Source organism: Hydra viridissima, unplaced genomic scaffold, assembly GCF_058129835.1.
Source record: "Hydra viridissima isolate aposymbiotic clone 2 unplaced genomic scaffold, HvirCarnegie_v1 scaffold_1, whole genome shotgun sequence".
Classification (NCBI taxonomy): Eukaryota; Metazoa; Cnidaria; class Hydrozoa; order Anthoathecata; family Hydridae; genus Hydra; species Hydra viridissima.
The window spans coordinates 17,664,905-17,677,786 of NW_028324300.1; the positions used below are offsets into that span (position 1 = coordinate 17,664,905).

At 29.7% G+C, this 12,882-nt stretch overlaps 2 protein-coding genes and 1 pseudogene across 1 annotated transcript; 2 read left to right on the forward strand and 1 right to left on the reverse strand.

Moving 5' to 3' along the window:
• Positions 1-12,882, forward strand: part of LOC149893664 (uncharacterized) — a 174,218-nt gene that overhangs the window by 58,583 nt on the left and 102,753 nt on the right.
• LOC149893671 (uncharacterized) lies at positions 1,039-8,215 on the reverse strand. The gene is made up of 9 exons (XM_090065857.1): positions 8,137-8,215; positions 4,784-4,874; positions 4,237-4,289; positions 3,991-4,104; positions 3,736-3,858; positions 2,590-2,977; positions 2,256-2,479; positions 1,644-1,769; positions 1,039-1,199 (listed from the first exon to the last, which is right to left on the reverse strand). Exons 1-9 carry the CDS (start codon positions 8,213-8,215, stop codon positions 1,039-1,041), a joined length of 1,359 nt encoding a protein of 452 aa, XP_089921983.1.
• LOC149893672 (uncharacterized) lies at positions 8,989-11,331 on the forward strand (annotated as a pseudogene).

Genomic DNA, 12,882 nt, shown 5'->3' on the forward strand with positions numbered 1-12,882 from the left:
AAGCTCAGAAACCTCAATAAGATTATCTTTTGGAAGAGTCCAGTAAAGCTTTAATCCCACCCAATCAATTGAGATAGCATAAACTCCGTTTAAATTTTGAATGACATCTTCTTTCATGAGGTTTTTTGAAATAGACTTGTTAGTATTTAAAAGATTTAATCTAAACATGAAAAAGTTGTTGAAATTATCTCACAGCAGAGAATAAAAAAAGTTTATGAACATAAAAAGAAGCAAACTAAAATGAAAAGTAAATCAATGGCATTGAAGTTTTGCAAATGACTTCTTTCCATCTCATATTAAGTTAAATTATTTTACTTTAAAGAGATCTTACTCCAAAAAAAAAACATTAACAACTATGGAAAAAAAACCTTCGTGTGAAAACTCAAGCCCTCTTCGTTCATACCTTCATTTTTTTTCAAATCTTAAAAATGATACCATAAAAAATGAATTCAAAAAGATTTTTTGAAAAAGCACATTCACAAAGAAAAAAAAAAAGGAATAAGGTTTTAAGACATAAAATGGTTTTAAAGTTCATTTATAGTCTCAAATATTTATTATTGGTCTTAAAAATACAAAAGTTCTTAACTTAATTTGCTGTCATGATAACAAACCCATCATGATAACAAAAAGATGATAAGAAAATTGGAATCATAAGCTTAATATAGTTTAAGTATGTAGGAATAATATGTATATAAATATACAAAAATGTAGGAAAAGTTTTTAGGTGTCATCAAGCCAAAACATAAGAATTGCACCATTTCCCCAACCTCCCCCCCACCCCACCCACATTCCTTTTTTTATTTTTTTGCATAGATTTCAACAAAAAAAAAGCAGAACATACCAAATCAATATGCTTTTGATTTCAAAGATATTAAAAAAACTATAAAACTTTTTGCATTCAGTATATTAAAACTATTATTAATTATTAAAAATTATCATAGATTATTAAAAACCTAGAAATAAATTCAAAAAGTAAAGTTTGAAAAAAAAAATTATGACAAAAAACCACCTGCTTATGACAGATTGCTCCTTGTCTGTTCAATAAATGTAATTATGCTTTGCATGAAAAGAGCTTCCACTACCAAGTGATATATTATTTAAAATGACATGATAATCTTCATCAAGTTTTTTGTATTTATCTTTTACCATGATTACTTCCCCAATGGTGTTATTACCAAGTATGTGCAAAAAGAAACCATCTAAAAGTTAATCATAAGATCATAAAGTTAATCATAAGATCATCCAAAATTAAAAGAGCAACTAGAATGTTTGTTCCAGTGAAAACTACTCACTGTAGAATTGATTTCTGAGCAAGAAATACATTTCATAAAATTGCTCGTCCAGCCCAAGAAAGATTTAATATATTTATAGTCAAATATCTTTATATTTAAATATAAAATATTTAACATAAAAATCCAGAAATCTTAGGTAAACTCTAAATTGCTTTAACTTTTCAGTGTTACACTTTTAAAGAAGTTGTATTATCTATACATGAAATATTATTTTTCAATTTTAAACTGTAATCTTTCAACAAAACTTGCAAAAAAAAAAAATAATACATTTAGTTATCTAAAGAGATAATCTGTAGAATCTGTAAGAGAAATGAGGTTAATGTTTACAAAATTAAAAAAGGATTTTATTACCACCAGGGACATCACAAAATCTTTTATCACGTAACTCATATCCATTCATGCAACTACATTGATATCCACCTGGAAAGTTGCGGCACATCTGACTGCATATTCCCAGTACCAAACACTCGTCCACATCTAAGAAAAGCATAAAAAGCAAACAACTCTAAATAAAAAAATGTGAATTTAGAAAATAAATTTTGGAATGACAATGGAGTCAGCACTTCAGATCTAAGACCTAAAGTGTGTAAAAAAAAAACAACAGATGATACTTGAATACAATTCAAAAAATGATAAATATAAAAATGTTTAGAACTTAAATGAGTAACATAGTTTACAGAACAATTCCAAAACAATATTTGCATAGAACTTTATTTTATTTATTTGCATAAATTACTTAAATAGTCTAATCAAGATTTGTCATTGAAAATTACTAACTTCAATTAAATTACTTGTATAAAAGCGATTATGTTGACAACAATGATTACAGTAATTGATTTATTTTGACTATAACTTGAATAAATTTCTTTTACCAATATCTATATTGACATTTGATAATTCATAATATAAAAAATATCTATACCAATTGCCTTTTTAGGCGAGAAAAAAAACAACACTAATTACCTATGCAATGGGGATCCAAAATATTTGTACTTTTCTTCTGGTAACCTTCATAACATAGGCACTCCCTAAAAACATTTAGGTCTTTGCAAATCTGAGAGCAACCACCATTCTCAATCATGCACTCATCTTGGTTGCAAAATGGACTCTCATCAAACCCATTGCGACAATCTTTCTTTTTATCACAAAAACCAGATGAATTGAAGCATTGAAATGTATCAAGACATCTAAAAAAAAAAAATGATGCAAATTTATTAATCAAACATTTTTCTAAAGAATCCAATCATTTTCTCAATACTAAATTAGGTATTACTTTGAAATTGAACTAAATCCAAACCTTATAAAACCAGGTTTACAGACAAAACCACAATTTGACTCATCATTACCAAATAAGCAATCATTATATCCATCACACACTTTTTTCTTATTGATGCAAATATTTTTTTCACACTGAAACCCTAGACATAAAGGAGTAGAGTTGCAATGTCGCTCATCTGAGCGATCTTCACAATCCTCAATACCATCACAAACCACTTCCTGAGGAACACAGCTGTCAGTTGATTTGCAGTGGTGACCTCCTGCTTTACATCTTGGTTGTATATGGCAAATTGGTGGTGTTTCATCACTTAAATCATAACAATCATCTTCTCCATCACAAAGAAATGTAGCTTTTATGCATCTTTCATTCTTGCAAGTAAAAAAGCCAACAGGACAACTCTGATTTGCTATATATTTAAAAACAAGTAAAGAAATTAACCATTAAAGTACATAAATTAAAAGCTGTTTAGGAAAATTTGTTATTAGAAAAAAAAAATAAAAATTAACAATAAAGTATCTTCTGTGTATGTGTTACATGCTTTTTACAGAAGCTGTGTACACAGTCTGGTTGTATAGAAGCTGCATACAGAGTCTGATTAAAGTCTTTAGTGCTTAGATTTGACAACCAAAGCAAAATCAGTACTGCGCCCAGCTATAAAAAATCTTTTCTTATCAAGAATAATTTTCACACGTTTGTGACCTTCAAGTGGACTGTTTTGAGCTGTGTGCATTAGTGTTCAGGAGATACAAAAGGCAGCTGTTGCAGCCCTGCCAAACAAAAAAAGAGAACCATCTTGGTCATCCACTTGATGGTCTTTTCCTGAAATATATACATGTGGAGTTGATCATCGCCTAAATCTAAACATCATATGGTCAAATTGTTCAGGGCAATAGCATTTGGCATTTTGACCAAGCTGCTCATTAAATATTTAACTTCAATAAATGCTGCTTTAGCAGCAATCAAGTAGTTTTTTTTCATCATCCATATATGCCACATATAGCAGGCAACCCTTTGTCCTCATGCAAGCCTGTGATTAACAACTTCAGACCCAGTGAACTATATGAACTACAATAAAATTCAAGCTCATGGCTTGCTACACTTTAAGAGTTATTTTTAGACCCTTACTTTATAAACAAATTGAAATGTCAAAGTTAAAACGCTTACCACATACACTTGGAAATTCATCACTGAAATCTCCACAATCATTCTCCCCATCACAAATCCATTTGTTATTTATGCAAATACCTGTACCACACAAAAAATTATGTTCTGTGCAGTTATCAGCAGCTAAATAAAAAAAAACATCACTTCAAAATTAGAACCATTTCGACACATTATGACTATTTTATTTTTTAGGTTTGTCTTAAAAGAAACTAAAATTTTGTTAAAAATTTTGAAAAAGTTTTTAAAAACACGCACGACAATCTCTTTCATCAGAACTATCTTCACAATCACGCTTAAAATTGCATTTCTCTTTCAAGGTGTAACAAGTCTTTCCACCGTCACATTTTATTTGGTTTTCAATGCATTCATCTAAAAATAATATTTAGTCATACTAACATTATGTTTCAATTTTTTGCCACAACCTTTCTTTCATTATTTTACCTCTCTTTAAATGGTTAAACCTTTAACAAACTACAAACTTTTTGAGAAAAAATATCTTACCAAAAGAGCGTCCATCATACTGGTACCTTAACCCATAATAATTTTCAGTACATCTGCATTCATTGATATAAAAAAATGTAAACTTTTCTTTAAAATCTTAATTTTCTTTTTCCCTTAGTGTGTGTGTGTGGGTGTGTCTATATATATATATAGACACACCCACACAATTTATTAATTTAAATTATCATAAATGTATTTAAAATATTTATTTGGAATTTGTTTTGTTTTGAGTAAAAAGTAAAGGATTTTGTATTGAAAAAGGGAGAAGTTACCAAGTAAAATTGACACAAAATCTTTCATTCCTAAACCTTAAATTCCAATTTCTTCCAGGTATTTTTTTAACTAGTCTACTGCAGTGATTGCTTTCTAAAAAAATGTTTTTATCATGAGTTTAATTTTGATTATAAAAATTGAAATGTCAATCATTCTATTGTTTTCAAACTAAAATTCTAACAAGTGAATTATTACATCCAGTTAAAAAATTAAAACATGAAGATTAATAAACAATATGTAACAATAGTAAAAAACAATTTCTAAGAAAGCTTACAAGTAAACATCATAAATTTCAATTCTTTCTGTATGATTGATACATGTTCCTCCATTCAAACAAAAGTTTTCAATTAAGCACCAATCTTTTTCTAAAAATAAATATATAAAAATATACATAAAAATTTTTGCTTGAAACAAAAGATAAATTGATATTAACTTTATTTGCTGAGTCTTCTAATGAATAACACGAAAAGTTTCCAAAGAATCAAAGGCTTTACTTTGCAAAACTTTAACTGTTGAACAATAGATTTGATCCACCTCCTAGTTCTTAATTGATGATGATATGCTAAGACAGGTGATGTTTTAACATTTCTGCTGATTCTCCTTTATACTGTCCTTTGGGAACAATATCAGGTGTTGGATATTTTAAAAGATCGTTGATTTATGAGCATTTGTTTAGAGTGTGATTACTTCTTTTAATTTTTTTTTAAAAAGAAAACGTTTAAACATTCTGTTTCGTTTTGGTTTATTGTTAATTTTGTTTTTTGTTTTATTATTTTTTAGTTTTTCTTTTTGTTGTTTTTTTGTTGTTTTTTTTTTTTGTCCCAAAAAATGATAATAAAATCTTTAATTTTGATGAAAGATCTATTAAGTTAAATATTGTCGTTAGGTCATACTTTTATCCTTTTATACCTTGTCATTATTTAAGAAAGTGAAATAATAAAAAATCATTAAATAAATAAAATGAATCAAACTATTTTCAATTGATGATAAAAAAAAAGAGACAAAAACCTTTTACGTCGCTTCTTTTCATTAAACTACAGTGGAAAATGCAGAAAAGCAATGCTATTTCATCAAATAGCCCCATAGTTTTTTGGAAAACATTAATGTAACTACCACGTGCGAAATTACTTAAAATTTCTTTTTTTTTTTTTATGTCGAAACAATACATCTACTTCGCTTTATTTCATTGAGAACATCGCATTTGTCTCGTTTGAACTGAAAAAAAAAAAAACCGAAAAAAAGATGAAATAAAAAACTCCCTCTCATCCAGAATCGATTTTTCCATGGATTGCATCTTTTGATTGTAAAAAAATTAGTTGGTGGAATCCTGGACGTTGATTAAAACCCGCCTAATAAAAACATTCGGAGAGACCGGGCCCGGTTGGCTCAAGGAATGAGTTGACACTGCGTTTAACTTTGGAGTTTTTCATCAGAAATTTCAGAAATCACATAGAATCTCCCTACTTAGCTCATTCATCTTCCAGTTAAGCATTAACTTACTAATCTTCCAGTGCAGCATTAGGGCATTTAGCGAGTGTCCTAATACTACACTGTTACAGTTAGCAATTTTTGTGCTTTTTTAGAAACTGTTAATAACCTACAGGTATGCGAAACTATCAAGAATTGGAGCAAAAAGTAAAGCAGTAGGGGAAAGGCTGGTCTACCGCTTACCTCAATAAACAAGAAGCTGTCAATAATTCGCAGCAAAAGTTTTTGGCGCTCTGTTTGTTGAAAATAATGCTAAGTAAAATTAATTTACATGAAAAATCGAAACAAACGTTTTTTTTGACGTCTACGTACATCTATTTATTATTATATTTTTTTATGTTTGTTTTTTACGTTTAGCAAAAGAGACGGTTATTAAAACTAATTTTTTTTTGTGTAGTACATCTTTTTGAAAAACTTTTGCAAGTGATGGTAAATAATTTGTGAATTTATCAAAATATTATACTTTTTCCAATTCCGTCCGCTTAACGTCATAAAAATCAAATTAACAAACGAAATTTGTAGTATCGAAGATGAGTTTAGATCGATTGTTAATATTCTGAATAAAAAAAAAGAATGTTGTGGTCAAAACAATACAAGTGATAAGAGTGATGAAGTAATTGGGATAAGAAGAAAAAAAAATCGAATAATAAAAACCAAAAATAAAGATTCTTCAGATTCAGACGTTACAGAAGAAAAAGATAATTCTAAATGGAAAGATATCACTGAATCTGCAGAATGAATCTTAAAGAGTACAGTTTAGAAATTCTGCAGGTCCCAAAGTTAGTACGAATTTCATTGAACCATAACATTTTTTTAAGATTCTTTTACATCGACCAGATAGTTAAAGCAATAAGCAACTGTTAAAGCAATTAGCAACTGTTAAAGCAATTAGCAACTGTTAAAACAATTATTAACTGTTATTTAATAAAGTAACTGAAACTAGTAAATATGTACATAATAAAATGAAAGAGTAAGAGTCTGTGAGGAAAAACTGGAAAGAATTAACAACACAAGAATTTCGTGCATTGGTTACAGTAATCCTTAACATGGGAATAATGCCGAATATACCACAATAATGGCGGATGAAAACTTTCGAATTTCTGTTTATCCAAACGTATTTATACAAGAAAGATTCGCTCAAACTTTTTCATGCTGCTGCATTAGAAAACAGTTACACTCGGAGCTACAGATATAAAAGCTCGTTAATAGCGAAATCGTAACTGCTTGCAAGAAATAAAATCGCGAGTTCGTAAATGCTTGCAAAAAATAAAATCGAAAATTTTAAAAATTTTGCTAATGAATACGTTGTGAAACTTGAAGGTAACTTTTCTTTTATTACTTATAATTCTATAAAACCAACTAAATGGGGAATAAAGATTTATGTACTTTACGATTCAGGCAAAAAAAATAATTTAAAACTTGAAAGTTATTTTTTCTTTTATAATTTTTTTTTTTTGTAGTCAATTTTATGCGTCATTTGATCACATTATATAATTACACAATATAATAATAAATATATAACATAAATAAGTTAATATTTTTTGCGTAAATCGACCCAACTAAACTGGAATCATACTTGAAAAATTGGATCAAACTGAAAAGTAAAAAAGAAAAAAGCTGATAAAATCTTTTTCGTCAGAGTTATATAGCTATATAGATAGCTATATAGCTATATAGAGCTATATAGCTAATTGATGAATTGAATTGATTAATCCTATATATTTATAAAGCTATATATATAGCTTTTCAGCAAAATGGAATCAAGAAAACAAATGTGTCTTTCCATTAAAGAAGCCTCGTATTTGATTTGAAAAATCAAGGAAAATCATAGCGTCCGATCCAAAAAGAAAATAGAATTCCATTTACCACAGCGCCCTCAATCATTAAGTAACATGATCTGATTAGAACCGTTGCTAGTATGGCTGATAGAGGACGAAAATGCAAGACTGTTCCTTATGCTGCAAAAGCAGGGACGTATTGGTTTACTTGCTGCAGTTGACAGTAAATTAGTTAAGAGAGAATTGCAATAATTGAAAAGAAGAATGCGAGAGAAAAAGTGTAGCACCAGTAGTCATTTCAACAACTTCTGTCATAAGTGTTACATTGCTACAACTTGGTTCTACAATTAAAATGGCTGACCGGAAGATGATGATACAACATTCATGGTACCTTTTTCAGAATTAGATGTATCTTTTTGGGCAACAAATCGCAGCAACATTTTTATAACATTTTTACGTGTTTCAAAATGTTTAACAACTTTACTAAAAACATATCAGTAAAAAGTGTAATATATATGCAATTTTAAAAGCATAATTAAAAAGTATATATATATATATATATATATATATTTATATATATATATATATATATATATATATATATATTAGGGGTGTTCACATAACCACTGGAAAAAAAAAATTTTCTCTTATCTGATTGCACACTAGTTTATTTTGGCATTAAAACTTACTGTGCAAAAGATAATTAAAATAAATTAATGTTTAGTGGTTGCTCAATGGCCTTTTAGTTTTACAATAACAGCATTACGCCTTAAATAATTTCCTTACTTTTTCCCATGTTCAATTTAGATAAAATATTAAACAAATTTGATGTACCATTTTCTTTTATGAGCTAACTTCTTTAGTCATGTTACAAGCAGCCATCGTGTCATCTGATGTTTTTGATTGAAAAACATTTTCATTAATTGTAAATTTTTGCTCAACAACTGAAATATTTTAAAATTTTGAGGTTCTTATTTATTTTAATCCTGTAAAATAATAATTATAGCTGTTATGCCAATATCTTGTTTTTTAGTGCTAAATATTATTAGGTGACTTAACTTACTTTAGTGTTTGTAGTTTTGTAATACTTATGATTTCATCACATTCATATTGAAATATTGATCACATATTTTGAATTATGTTTGCAAATTAATATTTAATTTCTCAAGTTGAGTTTAATTTGGTATCATTTAATTTTAGCTTGTTGCTGAAAATGAGTGAAAAGATAAGTTCTTCAAATTTTCCTTTGACACGTAATCGAACTGAGAAGAACCTACCAAACAATGTACTTCCAACGATGGTTGATGTGTTAAGGACGTTTTTCCACTATCACAAAGCATTGAAAGAAACAGTTCCAACCAGTGCAAAAACAACATCTAATGGTTTAGCTCACATCTGGAAAAAAGCCAGAATTCCAATGACTTACCAGCCTCATATTGTATCAAAAGTTAAAGCATGTATTGATGAATATAATTTAATTAAAAAGAATAAAGGAATAGCTAGTAAGTCACAGATTGCTAGAGAGAAACATTTTAGTATCATATTAGATTTACTGTTTGACATTTCACACAAGGATGCAAACAACCTAATTAAAATTGATGAAGATAAAATATTTCTGGAAGACCAAAAGAATGCTCGTATGATGAAAATGGCTGGAGAAGATGTAAAATTATCTCAACAAGAAAAGCGAACAGCAGAGCGTCAACAAGCAGAAACAAAAACAAAACATAATGAGGAGAGACAAGACAAAAAGCAAATGCTGCCCTTACCCCTAGCTGTAGCCACTTTAGTCTTGATTGTGATAGTGATAGAAAAGCAACAGAAGTCAGTGACATTCCTGATGACAATGATGATTATGAAATAGAAATTCCGGTTTATCACAAAAAACTAGTAAACCAATCAACTGACTGTGAGCAAATTCCTAAAAATAAAAAGCCACATATTCTCAATGAAGTTATCATACACACTTAATCGAATCAATTTATCTGACCAAAATTCACTATATTGGCAGCTGCAATTGCTAGAGCAAGTGGAGAGGACCTCCAAAGTACACCATTATCAAGATCAACAGTCCGCCGCAAACGCATCATGCACAGTTCATCAACTAAAAATCATATTCGACAGAAATTTATGTCAAGTGAAAAACAACATATGGTCGTCCACTGGGATAGTTAGATGATGAGAGACAGCACCAACTATGAAAATCCAAAGTCCGATGTTCATAGAGTTGCTATTGATGTGACTGGTTGTAATGTGGAGAAAATACTGGGTATTGTAAAGATATCATCTGGCACTGGACTGGCACAAGCAAAAGCAACCTTCCAGTTACTCACCATATGGAATGTTGCAAATTATATTGCCGGTATGTGTTTTGACACAACAGCGTCAAACACGGGTTCCAAAAATGGTGCGTGCATCTTGCTAGAGAAGTTGATGGAGAAAAATCTTCTCTACTTTGCTTGCCGTCACCATATGCATGAAGTAATTATTGGGGAAATATACTCAGTTTTGCTTGGACCCAGCAGTGGGTCCAACATAGCTCTATTTGAACAATTTTAGAAGTGTTGGCCAAGCATAAACCAAGCCAATTATGCTCCATTAGATAACGCCCATCTTGCTTAACAACAGCTTTAGCAACTTAGATCAGAGGCTGGCTGCTTTCTGCAGCCTTTCTCATCAGATGACTCTTCGTACTTACCAAAAGAAGACTACAAAGAGATGATCGAGCTGTGCCTTTTAATTTCGGGTTTTCCGTTATCAGACTATGCCACCAAGAAGTATTGCTTTCGCATGCCGGGAGCTTATCACATGGCTAGATGGATGACTAAAGTCATCTATTGTATGAAGATATACCTCTTAAGAAATGAATTCAAGCTGACTATGAAAGAACAGAACAGCTTGTGCGAAATTTGTATCGTTGCTGCTCATATCTATGTACCAGCATGGATTGCATGTCCAATTGCAACTGATGCTCCAGCAAATGACCTGATGCTCTTCACAAGAATTAAACAATATTCTGAGATCAACAAGGTCATTTCAAATGTTGCTATGAAGAAGCTTCAAAATCACAATTGGTACCTTGGGTCAGAAATCATTCCACTTTCATTATTTTTTGACAGGGTTTGTGACAGAAAAAAAGTTGATTGTTGAAGCTATGATTCAAAGTGGAGCTGATTGGAGTGTCAGGGGTAAAAAGTGTCCAGCAGCAGAATTAATCAAGTTTGAAAAGAAGCAACTTCATGAGCTTGTTACATCATCATCAACTGCTGCTTTGCAGTCACTTGGTCTTGATGTAACCATTTTATATGGAACCGATTCAAAGACCTGGTAGGAAATTGCTGAATTTCGTTATACTAAAGCAATTGTTAAATCTGTGAAAGTTATCAACGACACTGCTGAGCGTTCTGTTGCTCTTACGGGCATATTTAATCAATCCATCACAAAAACTAAATCTGAAATGTAGAAACTAATACAAGTTGTTGAGGACAGCAGAAAACGCATTCCAGATTGCCGCAAAAGCACCTTGATGACATATGCCACTGTTGCTACAGACTAAACTTCTGATCTTGTAAATAGTGCAACATTTGAATGTTATTTGCCTCATTTAAAGAATTTTTTGAAAATGATTAATTGTATATCATAGCTATAACTCAATTTTTTAAATATTGTTGATGCGGCGAATGCTTTTAGCACAGTAAATTTTTATTTTCCTTGAGCAACCTCTAAATATTATCCAAAACACCTATGATTTTGCACAGTGGTTTTTTTCAATCAAAGAAACAATATTTAAAACTGTGTAACAATTAATTCAAGAATTTTTTTTTTTGGACACCCCTAATATATATATATATATATATATATATATATATATATATATATATATATATATATATATATATATATATATATATATATATATATTAGGGTAAGCCAAAAACAAAAAATTTTGAAAATTTAACATGTCTGCAAAAAAACGTAATCCTTTTCACATATGAATACAAACTATAAAAAAAAATTTGGAAAAAAATACCATTGAGTGCTGCCGAATTTGATTTGATTATTTTCATTTTTAGTCTAAAATATGTCAAAATAAGGATTTTGTAGGAAAGTGAAAAAAGATTAAAATTTTTATATCTATAGGAAATATTTGTTATTTGAGGCTGTTCATTTAATAGGCAACACGTTTTTGAACCTTTTTGGACTTCCCCCATGTATAATTTTGTGTTACTTGTTTATCAACTCCTCCCCCGCCCCCTCTTTTATGCGCAGTCCTATTATTGTTAAAAAAGATATATCTCTAAGTAATTTTTTGCTAAAAATTTACTGATTCCACAATAATAAGAATTGTAATTAAAAGGTTTTTTTCACGTCACATTGTAGCTAACCACCCTTTCCATGTGATATTTGGTGACACTTTCAATACCCCTCCCCCATATAGGGAGGGGTTTACCACAATACAAGTAATAACTGCTTTTATAACCCCTTTTTAAATCATATATTGCCTGGATTACAGAAGAGTTGTTTTATTTGGAACTTTTTTGGGGTCTAATTAAAAACAGAAAAGCTAATGAAAAAGTGGTTATTATTTATACTCAGCTAAATCAACGAATAATTGCTTTTTATTAAAATTGCCTACAACTTTTCTGTGATTTTCAACCACGTTAAAAACTTCGTTTCGTACAGCCTCGTCCTAAAGATAAGAAATATTATTTATCTATAATTTATTCTAAAAGTAGATTTGTTTGATTATTTAGATTTTTATTCATAATTTTTCTCAACTAATTTTACGGTTTACCTTTGTAAGTATTTGGAGATAATCAGAACACAACTTAATTCCTCTCTCGGCTGCGTCATTAATCACTTTTAGAGTTTTAATAAACATCTTCATTTTCAAATAATAGGCATTGTCGTCCCATTCTGAAGAAGGAATTTTAAGCCATTTTCCATCATCTTTTAAATTATGAAAAATCAACCAAGACTTGTTTCCAATATAAGATAAAATATCGGAATTTTTTCTAATCACTGGAAAAGTTGGTTTACCGCAATTGATACCAAGTGGTTTTCCGTATTCTAGCATTTTTTTTTTAACTTTATCTTTATCATTTAG

Excerpts from the sequence above, each read along its gene's own strand:
- LOC149893671 (XM_090065857.1), bottom strand. The coding sequence starts at position 8,215 with ATGTTGCTGCGATTTGTTGCCCAAAAAGATACATCTAATTCTGAAAAA. Across the intron at positions 1,770-2,255 it reads TTTGGATCCCCATTGCATAG|ATGTGGACGAGTGTTTGGTA; the intron begins GTAATTAGTGTT and ends TGCTTTTCTTAG. Across the intron at positions 1,200-1,643 it reads ATTTTGTGATGTCCCTGGTG|ATGGTTTCTTTTTGCACATA; the intron begins GTAATAAAATCC and ends ATTAACTTTTAG.